Source organism: Ceratosolen solmsi, unplaced genomic scaffold (assembly GCF_000503995.2).
Source record: "Ceratosolen solmsi marchali unplaced genomic scaffold, CerSol_1.0 scaffold7, whole genome shotgun sequence".
Taxonomy (NCBI): Eukaryota; Metazoa; Arthropoda; class Insecta; order Hymenoptera; family Agaonidae; genus Ceratosolen; species Ceratosolen solmsi.
Window position 1 is genome coordinate 3550546 of NW_011948413.1, and position 16990 is coordinate 3567535.

General features: G+C 28.8%; 1 protein-coding gene across 1 annotated transcript in view; it reads right to left on the bottom strand.

Moving 5' to 3' along the window:
- Positions 1–2749: 2749 nt before the first annotated feature.
- The window catches only part of LOC105367631 (protein still life, isoform SIF type 1-like), a 40287-nt gene continuing 26046 nt past the window's right edge, over positions 2750–16990 (bottom strand). The window contains exons 10-11 of the mRNA XM_011506398.1: positions 14215–14344; positions 2750–2899 (exon numbers count right to left, since the gene is read on the bottom strand). Coding sequence (XP_011504700.1) covers positions 2750–2899; positions 14215–14344 — 280 coding nt within the window. The remainder of the gene's footprint in view (positions 2900–14214; positions 14345–16990) is intronic.

Genomic DNA, 16990 nt, shown 5'->3' on the forward strand with positions numbered 1-16990 from the left:
CCAACCACCCCCGCACTCTGCCGTCGGCATCGCCGCCGCCACCGCCGTTGCTGTCGTTTCTAGCAATGCTGCAGCAGAGGCAGGGAGTCTGGACGAGGACTCAAGAGGGAGTTGAATAAAGATATAGCGCAAACGTGGAAATGGGCGAGATGGACAACGATCAAGCGAGAGTGAGAGAGAGAGAGAAGATAGACGAGTGACACGCTTGTATGAAAGGACTGAAATGGGAAACATGAGTAAAAATAGATAAGGACGTGTATGAAATGGAATGGAGGAAGGGGACTCCGGCTACTGGAAGACGAAGTCGGAAGAAAGTATGGGAACGCGAGCGAGAGAAGGAGCGAATGTAAGCGAAAATCTGCTAGCTTGTAATGGAGATGGATATAGAGGCGAAAATCAAAATGAAATGGAGCAAAGGGAATAGCGAAGGTGCTAAAAGGATAGGTTTATTTTAATTTTGATCTGGTGCTTCGATATGCCAGATAAACGTACGAAACCTCTTAGCATTGGCATTTATGCGATTATGACGTAGCATGAGCCTCAAACATTTGAAATTTAAAATACGCTCAGTCAGTATTCAAATCATCAAGCATACCCTGATTTTATTAGAATACGATAACGACGGAATAGCGGATTTTCCAACTATTTCACTTTATCTACAACAAGGTGTAAGCTTACTCGTTGAACCTAATATTTATCCATCAATATTTATAAATATTCTAAACAAATTGTGAGAAAATTGACGTAGCAAGTTAATTTTGACCGTTAAAGAAAAGTTGAGGAATTTCGATCGGCGCTTAAAGAATAAAAACCTTTTCTCTTAATTAGATTTTACTGTCATTAAAAGAAATTGAAGTAATGTACAGAAAAATAATGCAAATTAAAAAAGAATTATTTCCTCGTGCTTAGTAAAATATGACCAACATTTTCGAAAATTTATTCCTTTATTTTTTTCTGATAGAAAAATTAGTTATTCTTTATATTTCACATTTTATAGAAAAAATACATTTTTCATTTATTTTCAGTCCAATTAAAAGTAGCATAAAATGTGTAGTAAAATATTGAATTTGATAACAATTATTATAACAATAATTTATACTATGAACAAAATTTATTTCATTTTATTATAATTAATTTTCTCAAAATTTGGTAGTAATATAGTGATATAATAATAAAATTATAGTATATATGATGTAATATATAATTTCACTTGTTATATTCGCAGATATGATGCGTGAACAAACTATATTGGGTTAAAATGACTTCAGTTCCGATTTATCAAATTACATCATTTGAAACATTTTTTAATTAATCAGACTTGTCATATTACAATGGAAACAAAAATATTAATACAAAAAGAAAGAAAATAACAAAAATTGCTTTACAAAGGAAAAGTGAAACATATAAAGAGAGAATGGTTGAGAAAAAGGAAACAAAACGTATGCATGAAAAAGTGCGAAAAGATAAGAAAGACAAAGAAAATTAGGAAAAAATACTAAATAATATGTTTCACGATGATAGAAGTAGGGATTATGTATAAGGAAAAACAAAAGAGAGGTGGGGGGAGGGAGAGACGGGAGAGAGAGAGAGAGAGAGAGAGAGAGAAATAAGAGGTAGTAAGTTAAAGAAACTAAAAACAAAGGAGGCAGTTTAAGGATAAGTCGCGATGATTTAAGTAAATATAAAGAGCTATTTGTCGCAGGCCTTAATTTTCATTTAAATTCTGAAATTTAATTTTTCCTAATAAGCTTCTAAAATTTCGAATATATTTTATGTAAAAAACTATTTATGTAAAAATATTTTTTATCTCATGATGTTAGATACGTAAAATCAATAATGGAATTGTTATATTAGAATACTATGTGTATCATATAAGGATATATTGACCAGTAGCTACTTGAAATTGTACGGTTTCATAACCATGAAAGAATATAAATATATTCTTTTTATCCGAATCTTAATAAAAAATAATGAAATAAATTTTGTTAAAGTATAATTTCATATAATCATAACCATATGACAATTTAAAAAAATGAACTTTTTATGAATAGTTGCACATCATTTTATACAACTCATATATGTACACCATATAATGAATTTAGTATGTGAAATTATTTTTCAAATGTCTCTATTTTAAATAGATTATCATAATAAATACGTATATTAATATAGCGCACGCGTGTGTGTTTGTATTTTATTATTTAATACAATTAAATATTGACAATATTGTACGACAATTTCATCCAAGAACTTTATGAAATTCAAGTTGAGTATAAAATTAATATAAAATATAGTGGATACATATTATTTATACTACTTAATTTAACACGGTATTTTTTTTTCTCGTTTCTGTCTAACAGAATCAATATTTTTTGGCGATCAACCCTGCAATAGTTTAAAATAAATTGAAGGAAAATGTAGCATTAAAATATAACTAAAAATAAAATGTAACGAAATATAAAATCTGGAAATTAAGAGAACACATAGTAAAACAAAAACATTAGTAGTTCAATAATAAGTACCGAAAAGTATAATATACACAAAGTTCTACCGTAAGTACGAAAAATAGAAACAAGTAATAAACTAGAAAAGAGAAAACGGGTTACAGTATTAGAGTGTCTTCAAAATAGAAAGAAAAAGAATGAGAAAGAAATATAGGAAGAGTGAGAAGAAGAAATACATATAATCGAGGTTGCACTGGTGGCATTAGTGTTGTGTCGCTATAGGCATGTATATGTATTAAGGACTGTTAGTGCTGAACTGCTACTTCCGGTTCAGCCACTTGGAAATAGTCTCCAACTCGTTCCTCACCTCTGAATTTTACCCTCCTTAACCTTTGAAAAATGCAAGAAAAGTCGGCTTCGCAGAACCGTTTATAACTATCGGATCTTATGAGATGCTGAAAAGGTTAATTCCGGTAATAAAGGGAAAATCGTTTTAATAAGGTACAAAAATTTTACAAGCTTTTAACATCTTCTCTTTCATTAACTTCTCGTGCAATCATCGCTGATTAATAGTTTATTATAATTCAAAACAATATATTTATTATTATTATAAAACAATATTAATTTCAAAAGCAAGTTATCTAACTGCTATGCAAATAAAAAGGAAACCCTTAATTTTAGTAATGTTTTATAGGGTAAGTGGACGCATAAATACTATCTAATTTACTTGTAATAAATATATTAGTTTTCATATTGCAATATAAGAGTTTTTACAATATAAGTTCGCTAAATTAATACAAATAATACTGTATTTTAATTGTTTATTGGACTAAAATCATATTTTTCTTTTAATTATTTACTTAACCTCTGTATTTATACATTAAAACTGTTTAATAATTTTATTATTTAAGATTATTTTATTATTGATGAATACATTATATTTTCTCTATAAATAAACTAACTTTATAAACTTGAAGTTGCGTATATACTTATTCCTTAATAAAAATGAAAACTTTCTAGTTTGATAAATCTTCAAATGACTGATAAATTACGTCTAACTTTCCGAAATGCCAAAGCACAAGTGAATTCGCCGACTTAAATAACAAAACTGTACAATAGCGTGTACTCAAGATTCATAAAATTTAATGAAACAGAATCAGAAATTTTATGAAAGATAACTGCGTGAATTGTATTCCTCGTAATAGATTTTTCTAGCAACTATGTACGTGAATAGATAATGATAAAAATTTTTCATATGCTACCAATAAAATACAACAAATATTTTATATTACATTGTATTTTCACACGTTGTATATTATAGTGATTTATAGCATGAAAACCCCTCATATGCTACATGCTATGGAAAAGCTTGAAAAATATTGAATAATAAAAATATGTATGATAAATATTTACTGAAAAAAAGACATTAACTAGCACACAGAAGTTTTTGCGAAAAGGTGCTTTATCATAAAGGACTAATTTTTAATTGCTACTGCAACGCACCAGCATAGTACGACATACTGCTTTACATCGGCAGGTGACATTGTTTTACAAGGAAGTATTATGCAAAGAAAAATGATAAAATGTTCCTCGACTGGTAGAATTATTCAAAGATCAAATCAAAGCAAATTATAAAATAAAAATACATTTGGTTTCAAGAAGACAATTTAATTTCGTACAGAAAAAGTAACAATGCCAGAAAATAAAAAGTGCATTTAACGGTATAAAGTAATCATCTTCAATCAGTTCCAAATTGCAACCCTAAACATCCTTGCAGCAGGAAAACCAAATTAAAAGCGAACAAAACCAAAGGCTGTTCGATTTAGCCGGAAAGAAAAGGAAAAAGCTAAAATCACTTACGGAGCGCGAGTGTGCGACGAGTGTATCAAGCTCCCTTGAAAGCCTACAGTCACGCTGCTCCTGAACAACGAAAATATTTTGTGCGGCAAAGCACGACGACAACTGACGTTAATCACTATTCTCGAATCCCCTTGATTGTCGACTTGTCAAATTAGCTCCTCCTATACATTGGCCTTCGTTTGCCTCGATCCATTAATTGCGGCACCAGTGAAAAAGAGTCGGCACACCTTTCCCTTCACCACTCTCGGAGCCATTTTCCCCGTGAGCTTGTTGGCATAACTACCGAATGCATCGACATGAGGAAAGTGATCGGTCGGGCTCGAGGCCGCCAACTGTCGGTTGATTAGCAGCCGAATGAGCTCGGTAGTACACGACGTCAGCTCCCCAAACTTATTTGAATTATCGATGCAATCCTGCTGGAATGGCATGGGCTTCGAGGATTAGTGAAAACTTGTTTTCTTTACATTTTATAGCGAGTAGCTGCATCAATGGCTTCTCGCACAACAAGCAAAGCATACCAACACCGAATTAACCCAGCAAATCGACATGGCAGTAACATATCGCTTGGCTTTGCTCCCTACGTCGTCCCAGTCGCCCAACCCCAACTGTCCCACCCGCTGCTTCCAAAGTGTCACTTCTTTCTCCACCCCTTAACGATTTTCGCTGCAATTGTACATGACCGTGCGCGAGGCTATAGTCATGTGCACTAATTCACGTAGGCAACGACAGCTTCTGTCTCTCTGATTCATTGTTCGCCTTCCCTTTTCGACTTCACTTTACTTTGAAAACTGCACAATGTCGTTTCAAGACTTTCTCAGGGATCGTTTTTGATAATCTTTACATTCAGTCCATTCATTTGTTTTACTTTCATACCATAAACACTTTAACTAATCAAATATAATCCTAATATTCATAGGTAAATTGAAAATTAAAAAATGGATACTGTGACCATGATTTTGAAGAAAATTAATCTTTTACACATGTAGCATTATTACTGAGAGTACTCTTCAACCATTCATATTGTAAATATATTTCAATATCCATTTCGCTGTTATTCGTCATAATTTAAGAGCTTTGGTCTAAAATTCCAATATACAATCAGTATACGTATTTATAGACAATTGTACCAAAGTATCCAAAATTGAAACAAATATTTAGAAAATTATTAAACTGATCTATAATGTTATAGCAAGGTGAAAAATGTATATCATAAATCGAAATAGTGAAATTATTAATAGCATTTTCTCGAAAATGTGTACTACCAATACAATCAATATTAACTATATATGACAGACAACGATTCATTTGTCAAAAATATTACTTTATATTTAATTAACCTAATTCCCATTCGATAAGTAATGAAGAAACTATCTAATGATATATTAAAATATAAAATTGAAATCGAAAATGAAATATTTCATAAAATAAATGTCTTGATTTTTATTTTCCCAATTTTCAATACAATTGACTTTCGGCAATTGAAGGGCCAGTTTTTTTCATACATTTGATACTAAAGTGTAAATGTATGACAAAACATATATTAGTATATGAGTATAGTGTATGCTGATGAGAGCTACAGAAGTTTTCCAAACATTAAGCGTTTGAAAACTTCAGAAAGCGGTAAATTTAAAAAAATTATCATTTCTTTAATAAAAAATTAAAATCAATATGACGTTACTTATATACATAAATATATGGTAGCATCATTCACATAAATTAAAATAGAAACTTAAAATCAAATAGTTTTTACTTATACTAGTAAACTTATTTAATTAATGTAATTATAATTAGAAAATTTAATTACTTTTTATACTTTACTAATTTGATTATTAAATATATTTGATATTTATTATATTTTATTATTAATATATATTTTATTATTAATTTATTTGATAATATATTTAGATTTTAATTACACACATTTTTTTTTATTATAATTATAAATTTCTTTTCACGCATACATATTTGATAATTATACATTGTAAATCGATTTTCGTATAAAATTTTTTTTATAATAATTAATTGTATAATACATTGGACGTGAATAATCATTTTTAATTATTTAGAGACACGGTAAAGTTTTTATTTATGTTACAAATAATAATTGAGTTTAAATAAAAATTGTAAATAATCAAAGTTCATCGTTTACTGTAACTTTGACATTATATTAAAATGATTGTACAATTTAAGTTATCTTTTCTCATTGTGGCTGCCTCCGTTACTTTAGCGACTCTGCTAACTTTATCTATATTTTCTTTAACTTTCTTTTTGACTTTTTGACTTGTTTTTCAAAATCTTTCAGCCCATTGTTAAAAAATTGAAAAATCGCATATTCACGAAAGTATGCATCGATACAGGAATCTGATAACATCGAGGAAAATATTTACTCGAGTGCTCTATTGAAAAACTATATCGATTCACAAGTAAAGAATAGCTATTCTCTTGTAATCGAAATGGGAGATTCTTAATTTTATGCTTTCGCCCAATCGGATCTTCTTCGAAAATTGCATACATAAATCTACTTTTTATATTAAATTTATAGTCTATTTAAGATCAACTTTATGGTTATTAATGGTTTAAAAATATATTATTAAATATTAATGGAAATGTCGAATTTTAAATTAATAGTTAGTACTATTAATATAAATTTTAGAGATATATTAATTATCTTATGTAAAAATTTTAAAAATTTTACATCAAGCTTAAAAGTTTGGCTCTTTCATTCATAATAGAAAGTAAAAATTAATATTTAAATAAGAATGCACTTTGGACTAAAGTCAGTATTAATTGTATTAAAAATAGATAATAAGTAACAAAGAAAATAGATTTATATTTTCATATCTATATTTGTATGAAAAATTTATACGAAGTTCATGCATTCTGTCCTATAACAGTTTGAAGCACATACGTATTTCATTAATTTAATTCAATTAATAAAATTGTCAATATTCCCAATATAACTTCGAACTCACATTCGATAAAGAATTCTTTACTTATAAACAACTATTTAAACCAAATTTTCAGAGCTTTAAAATATAAAATTATACTATCTGAATTATACTATACTGAATGTTGCTTATTCAAATTTTCATTCTTGTACATTTACATCAAAAAGATTAAAAAATTAATAAGCAGATATTTAAAAATATTATTTCTAGCGTCGTAGTTCTTAAAATATTTAAAGAAAAGATTAACTTATTATTTCCACAAAAAAAAACGGAAAATTGAAATTTTTATAGAAAATATTTTAATTAGTTATGAAATTTACTATAATTTATAAAAAAAAGCTGATTTATCCAAATTTATATTTGATAAAAATTTATTAAAACTAATATTATCATTTTTATGCATGTATTATAAACTATTATATATTAAATCTATAAATTCTCCTTACTATTATAAAATATTTTAAAGTACTGAAGATGTACTTTTCAACAATTTGATTATTAAGCAGACGGCAGTATAAATATATATATATATATATATATATATATATATATATATATATATATATATATTCCGTTATTAAATTATAAAAGTAAATTGAATACTATTATTACTGTTACACTTTTCATAAAGACGTTAACCTTATTATGCATGTATATTAAGTATTAGGCGTTAAAAATATATTATCAAAGATCGTTTATGTTTAATTTATTTTATAAAATTTATAAATTTATTGATATTTTTTATAATCAATTACAGATTTGAATCCAATAAAAACACTTTTTAATTATTAAGTCATTGACTATTATATTGTAATTCTTATTAAAACATGAATTTAATATGCATTTCAGAATGCATAAAATATATTTTCTATTTTTGTTTGATCTTAATATATTCACTTTTTATTACTATTTTCTATTTTTTATAATAATATATCATCGTTGTAAGCAGTCGCTTGCACAAGACAGTTTAAATCGGTGGTCTCTTATAAAGCTGCTCAACATTAATGTTCACTCACTCTCCAATGTCTGTATACGATAAATCCTATTCGTGTATCCACTGATAATATTGTATTTTTATACGATCCCATATATATATATTTTATATATATATATATATATATATATATATATATATATATATATATATATATATATCCAAATAGTAGAGTCCAAATAGTATAATAACATTATTTAGTAGGCATTATAATGTTTTCTATTATTCTTTTGTAAATATATTTTGCTTATAAATAAACACCTCAAACACCTAGTATTTTCATTAATAATTACAAATCTTTTAAATTATTTAATAGATGAAACATATGATATTCAACGAATATGGAGTATGTGATTGTACTTAATAGAAATATATTTAATTACCATAATATGAATATTGTATTTATTAACATAATAAAACACTTATAGAAAATTATTTTTAATATGAAAGTAATAAAAATTTTCAAATCTAATTTAACTGAAAATTTGATGTCATACCTCTAATAATTTCAGAATTAATAATTATGAATATTATCTTTGTATACATTATTACAAACTTATTATATTTAAATGTTATTCAAAATATTTTTAATTAATTTTATATTTTTATGATTGTAATAAAGCTTATATTTTATATATCTTTATCTAAATACTTGCTTAATAATAAATTGTCATTATCTAACAATAAATAGTTTAATACCAAATTTTTAAACAATAGAAAATATATATTATATAATGTACTCTATTAGATGAAAATGATTAATAATATATTTAAAAATATTATTAATATATAAACATTACTAATGTACTTGTATGCGATAGTTTATTTTTTTATTTTCATTAAATTTTTGCATTTTCATTTTATCAAATTGAGTATATCTGAACATCTTTCATTCATTGAACATGTATTAAAATTAGATTCTACAAGAATCAAAATATCGTCATCTATTTGGTCTTATATTTGTTATTATTTATTTATAATTGCTTTCCTTATTTATGATTATTTTTCTTGGTATATTAATTTTTTCAAACTTAATCCTACATATTTTATACAATATTTTGATTGATAAAGTTTTTCGACTTTATTTAATACTCAATTTTTTTATCAATTCATAATTTACATAATTTTTTAATTTCTCGCGAAACTCTAGTAGATATATATGCATACTATACAAGGCTAAATAAAACTTTGTTAAACGTAATTTCATAAAATTATTTTACAAGCACGAAAATGTATTAAATACATAAACACTATCAAATGAGTTTGTTCTGTACAGTCGATTATGAGCTACACAAATTCTAAATATTAAACCAAGATTTCAAAATTCCATGTAAAAGTATTGATATTTTAATTTCTACTTATCAAACAAAAAGTATCAAACTTTATTAAATGATGCGTACAAAATAACTTGAAAAATTATATGCTTATTCATGCAGTTTTCTAATGTAAGAACTGGTAAGTGTAATAAGTGAATCAAAAACAAGTATAATTATAATAATGTGCTAATAATTATTAATTATAATTACAATAATACAATGGAAAAACCAATTTTTCGCATTTAACGTAGAATGAATAAAAGGTATCTCACAAGTTTCAGATTCTAAAATTTCAAAATGAGCATCCCAATACAAATCGTATCCTTGCATGGTACTGTAAGAAAAATCAGCGTCCCACACACATCTTTTTATCACTCTCGTCTGCTCTACCCGGACTCCAATCCCGCTTCCATACGTGCTCCGACGAACCTGCAAATGCGCATCGGTACCCCCCCCCTCCCCAGCCGCACACTAAGGCCAACTGGCGAATGTAAACTCAGGGCCGCACTATTGGACCCAGAGAGAGAGAGCGAACCAATCACCTCGGGTTACTGGGTTATTGACTGAGCACGTAACCTGTCATCTGGCTTTCTCTACTCTCCTTAACCCTCGCCAACAACATCGATCATTACTCAGCGTCCGCCTCGTCCATCCAACTGCAATCCCCATTTCGTTATCGCTTCCTTCCATCCGCCGCCCCCTTTTTATTCTCCGCGTAATCCGCGGCCGCTCGTTTCAGCACCTGAGCCTCGATTTGCCGTCGACATCCAGCGGTTCCGTAGATACGACGAACGACGAGATAATGGAACTTTTATTCGAGATCCGTTACAATGTACGCGCAGTCTTACAATTTAGACCTTGCACCATTTTACGTTAATATTTCAAACGAGTCGATCTCGGCGATTGACTCGATAATAACAATTTTTATTACTGCTGATGCATCACTCTCCTATCTATTCACGTTTCATATAGAATAATTGCGACGGATTGTTTTCTATTTTGAGTAATTTGATCAATTAATTTCTTCTTTATAGACTCGTAATTTTGGTTTTATTATTAAATTATATATTTTATCATTTTTATTATTATCTAATAATTTACTGTTATTATTATTATTTGCTGTTAGTATTAAATTATGATTTATTATAAATTATAAAATGTATAGTAAATATTTTGAGGTAGAATTAGTAATGTGTATTTCTGGTCTTGTCGATTTTCCACATCAGTGTTTTCATTTAAAATTAACGGTGTAAACTAGATGCACAAATAACACACAATAGCATCGGTTCCTAGTCCAGTTAGATAATTCTTTCAGACTTTTCGTCTCTCTATTTATAATTTACCAACATCGATCCGCATACATCCATAATCGAGAGTAAAACTTCAGTCGAAAATGCTTAGTATTTATTAACATCTCGAAAGTTAAACGGCTTGTTTAAAATTTAATCACAATTTGTTGTCATGGCATTAATTTAGCCTTATACAAAATTACATTAACAGACCGATAAACTACTTTACACCACCAGTTGGTTTATAAAAACTTTCTCGAAACTTTTATTCCAGTTAATTATATTGACTAAATAGTATATAAAATTCAAGCTGAGTTTATCTTTTCTTTTTAATTATTCTATATATTTTATTTATATATATATATATATATATATATATATATATATATTTATTTATTATATATAGCTTAAAATAATTTTCGTGATACACATGTTGCCTTTCCCTTCCAACCAGCTCATTGGCGCTTTATAATACGAAACTGTCCGCTTACAGCGCTTGAGAAATAATTAAGAATTACCCGTCCTTACAGTTATGCTAGATGAGTAGTCGAGGATAGGAGCTTCTGACGCTATCGCTGCGGTGGTAATAATCCAAAAGTGCCAGAGCTTGTGGGGTGAAAAAGCTTCGAAGCTAAAACGTATTTGATCCGTCTTCTAGTGCGAGTTTAAAAATGTCATGCTATCGTGGAAGGAGGGAGGCAGAAGAGACGCTCGCCTCGCAAATGGATGTGTAAAAAGAGCAAGAATCGGCCTCGATGTGGATTACTTCAAAGCCGCTTACGTTCAAAAGTAATGCACTTTTTCAACTGGCTTTTCATATGCGTACACGCGTTCTTTTCCCTCCAATCCTCGTTGCCAATAGAAGCGCGTTCCTTTCGTCTTGGACGCTCATTATTATACGTTCTCTTTCTTCCGCGCAATGTCCACAAAAGTGCGCCTCGAATAAGCAATACGCTTCCGATTTTTCCATCCCCGTTAAATAATATTTTCTATAGCCATGTGGACGTATTATTTTCCACCTCTTGATCTTCCGAGCATGCTATTGTAATGATCGAGCGTAACATTGCCGAGATTTAATTGAAAATACGAACAATTATAGGACTGTTTTATCGATCGGCTCGAATTCCTTTATATGCCGATGAGAAAATGGAGATTATTCCACCTAGGATATTGCTCACTTCTATTTTTTTTCACCTACGCTTTTGACAACAGAATCCAAATATTTTCAAAAATAAACTGCGCTTTCAATATTTTCGACAACGCGACTTTTCCGTTTACACTTCTATCCGTCTATCTCAAATGTAGTGCATTCTGTGGCCTCGCAATTGCTCAGCACGTATGTCATATATACATTCCCTTACTTAATGCAACGCGTCATGTTTATATTTTCTAAGTGATGAATCGTGTACTCGTTGCGTAAACGTCGATTAGGTAAATATTTAAATATAATTTATTGAGAGCAAAGCTTAAAAAAAAAAATAACTTAAAATAAATGAAAAGAAATGCTAACTAATAAAAAGTTACCATCCATCAATATCAATGTTCAATGCTCTTATAAAATGCAATCTACATCTTTTCTGTATATAACCTTAATAAAAAAATATTTGAATCTAAATAAAGTACAAGGATACATTCTATTTGTATAAACATATGTAATTAAATGAATTATGTTACTAAGGCAGTTTAGAGAAAGTTTGCTTAGTAAAATTCGCACATCACCATAAACAATATTATATCAATTTTACATGATGAATATGAAAATATAACAGCAAATTTGGGTATATGAGTTTATTTTTAAAATATCTTTGAATGAAAAGGAATAGCAAATAAATACTTGGTATATTTCTTTTAAAAAATATGCGATTGCATGACTTTTAATATGTGAAAAAAATTGATAATTTGACAAAAATGAAAGTCATAAGATGTTTATACACATGAATAATAATAATGTTTACTTAAAAATGGCCATATCAAATGTATGAAAAACAAATTACATATAATTTCGGTATTACATGTAATTGCAGATAATAATTTTCAATCATATTTTCGAGAGCAAATTTTCATTAGTTTTTGGTTTTTGGCGTAGCACTTATGTAATTATGATAAAACATTTATAAATCATTTAAAAATGCAAGATTTTATACATACGCGGCTATTTAAGTAGGCATAAGTTCATCTTAAAAATATAATATTTGTACCAAAAATAGAGCGTGTTAAAATGAAAGCAAATTACGTTGTGATTCGAAGAATTTTATTGCTTGGAGTTAAAACAGTTATACGATTTGTATTTTACGACAATCATATAATATACTTGTGTTAAGCCTATGTACTACAAAATAAATATACGTAATTTAGTAATAAATATAAGCTATCGAGAATGTGTAAATAAAATATTAACAAGTTCATTAAAACTAATAAAATTCAATTTCATTAAGCGTAAGCTAATTCTAATATAATTAAATTGAAAGTGTATGTACGTAAACTGATAAGTGAATAAAAGCGCATAATATTATTATTTAACATAAATCAATATATATAAAATGGATGTGTTAAAAATTTAAGATACGCAAAAACGTCTTAACTCGTATTTAAACGCCTTTGCATAAATGGGTAAATCTTTATCTTAAATCATAAAACATAATATTAATGCAACTGATGATTATTTTAATAATATTATTTTATTGCACGTAGTAGTCATAATGAATTATACTTGTAAGAATTAAATTTTTAAATGATCTAGCATTCATCGAGTAAACATTTAAAATGATGTTTTAAACCGAGGAAGGCTCATGTATATATAGATGAATGTAAAATATGGTGAAAATTGTAATAATTAGAACTAAATCGCCGTCAACTTGAATGCTTTTAAATCGCTTCTTATCAAAATAAATAGTAGATAATATTCAACATGTTAACAGCGTATTTCAATGTATTCATCGATATGTAATGCATAATCAATTTTTCAATAGTTACTTGCATTGGATTTCCTCATAAGCCAATTTTACATTATAAAAGTATATATAATGATTGAGGTAAAAAGTAAAAGGGCTTTGCTAATATATAAAATTGTCGAAGAGCTAAAGCCAGAAGAAAAGCACTCAATGTCGCGTAGATATCTTTCAATAGACCTATCAATTGAGAGAGAAAGAAGTTGAGCATATATCACCTATATCATCATCATATATGGAATACGCGTGCGCGAAAGAACATTTTCGTGTAATGGGCGTTACAGTATTTGAAGATAAGTGAGACAGAAATTTCTCTCTCTCTCTCTCTCTCTCTTTCTCTCTCTCACTCTCTCTCTCCCTCTCCCGTTTAACTATGTAGATATAAAGGGTCAACAGGCCACTTAGTTAAACTTACCTCCGAAGATGTCAAGTAGCAGAGCCTCGAGTCTGTGCTCTCAAGGGAGGCTTGTTGCACAATTCCATATCTGCTCTCACGGTCTGACATGTAATCCGACCTCACACTATCCTGTCTGTCGAAGATGCCTCTGTTGAAATAAAGAATCATGCAAAAAGAGAAGAAATGTGTTAGATGTTTTGTACAGTTGCTTAAGGTAGACATGCATGATGAGAGAATCGTAAGCATAAGGAAAATATTAATTATAAATATTATTTACTAGGCGATTCTATTCGCTTAATTTTTTTATATAAATTTCCAATTGATAACAATATATATTTACAGAAAATATAATACATTCTACATGCCTAATCCTAATCTGTCATTTCTCGGATATTTATTGAAAAATACTTGGAAACTGAAACAACCCGAAAAAGTGATTATAAATTACTAATTATAATTAAAATCACATAACTTGTAAAATCATAAAATTCAAAATTTTGTGATCTTTTATCAGATTTCAGAGTTTATAAAAATAATTAAGAATTTATTTTCTTTAACAATTACAAACCATAATATTAATATTAGTTCAAATTTGATTTAAACTAATTTTGTATCCACGGTTTACTACCTTGTGTCTTTCCTTTATATGTATATATATATATATATATATATATATATTTTAGTAATCACCTACTTCTTTTTATTGAAATATAGGGACAAATTTAATCCTATATCACTTTTTGTTATTAAATCTCAAAACATGTTTAATCCATTCGGTAAAAAGTTTTAGCCTAGATTTATTAGAATAATATTTTCAGTGCTCCTATACGACCTCAAATGCAATATGACTATCTTTAATATACAATGTATCATTTGATCGATACACCCTTCGGTGGCATTAAATTTATTCTGTAAAATAAGAGCTGTGAACACAAATATTAAATAAGTATTCATATTTTTTACTGAATAAATACAAATTCATCTCAGATTTTTAAATAAGAAATACAAGCTTTATTAGAATTGTTTTTTCAGTATCTTCGAGTACCATTATTTTAAAAGAAAACAGAGCAAAAGTTTTAAATCTAATACTGTAAGCTAATAATAAATAAAATTTATAAAATTTTATACGAATACGATTATAGATTTTTTATAAATATAAAGAATTAAAAATAATAAATTTTCCTTTCGACAAAATAAAAATAATGCACGCGTCAAACTAGCAATTGTATCCTTCATCTCATTACAGTCTGTGTGAACATCAAATATACAATTTAATAAAATCTAAATTCTCCACCTGTCTCTGACATTTATTTTCTCTACAAATATAATTGGGAACACGTAATCAGAAGTCTTCTCTTTTTAAAGCGTCTTACGTCACAAAATGTAACATATTATTTTTTTCCCAAGAATTGTATTATGCTGAAAGAAGGAGATGTGAGGACAAGAATTATGTCAATATGAACTATGTTAAAAGAACATTAATCCATAAATTTTATCAATAATTATTAATAAATGAAGTAAATGATATTAATAATAAATTAGGCGGAATTTTAAATGAAATGTTTGTCCCGTTGACTAGTTTTTATATTACTTTATCGTGATTAAATGGTTTGAAAATTTATAATATTATTATATTATAATGGAATATGATTTTTCAATAAATATTTTTGGGATTGGGAATAATATTTTATTTGATAATATCTTATTACGATTTCAATTATAATACAATTTTTGTACTTAGAATATTTAAAACCATATACTTAAAAATAATAATATTTTTTAATATTTATACAGTACTAATTTTCACCTCATGTAAAATAATTATAAAAAGAAAAATATTCATTGTGTTCGAGAGTGAATCGAGAATCTCTCGAATTGTATTCATTAGGAAAATTTCAACGGCTATTATAAAAAGAATTATCGAACGGACATAAAAATCTAAGAAAGTCTCGCCAAGGTTGCTGAAGTCTCGAAAAGGTTAGTACATCTGAAAAATACTCGTAAACAGTCACTTTATTGCTCTTCGTACTACAGACGTATTAATTGTTTTTAATACAATAAACGACCCTTACTATTTACCATCAAAACCCGGCTAGCCTGTTTACGCGAGAATATTTTCAAGCGTAAAATATTTCAAAACAATTTAGTGAAAACATTTCTTAAAATCCGTTGCAACCCGAAACTCGGCACGCGCGACTCTCGACATTTGCGTCGCACGTGTGCCTTCAATGCCACAAGGGCATACACATGCATTGTTGTCAAGTACGACAAATGTTGCTTGCTTGAATAGGCCAAGCGAAGACGCTTGACCAAAAATTACCCCCCCACGGTGAGTCCCGGAGAGGGGCAAATCTTCCACTTCACGCATTGCCGCCAAAGATACTTCTTCGATATTCTCATTGTCCAAGCCTAATTTCTTCTGAAGTGGGAAAAAGGTGTCCAGATTCATCATGCCGCCTAAAAGCGGGGCGTCCTGATTGGAAAACTAAGACCAGAAGCCCCTTGAGTGGGGACTCGTGGCAAGAGGCCTTAAAGGTGAGAACAAGGCAGCGAAAAGTCGCTGTCCGCGGGGGACAATTGGAACATGCTGTCTGCGTCAGCAGTCAAGGACTGTTTCGAAAAAAAAGTCAAGAGAAAAGGGGCTATCCGGAAGAGCAGCCAGGTCAGCAGGGAAGCTTTACGCACCCGTACGAATTGGTAAACTAGTAACCAAGAACTTGCGGACATCCACTGACCAGAAAAAGATACATCAACCGTGGTATCCAATCGCCGACGGAAGGCCGATCACGCACGT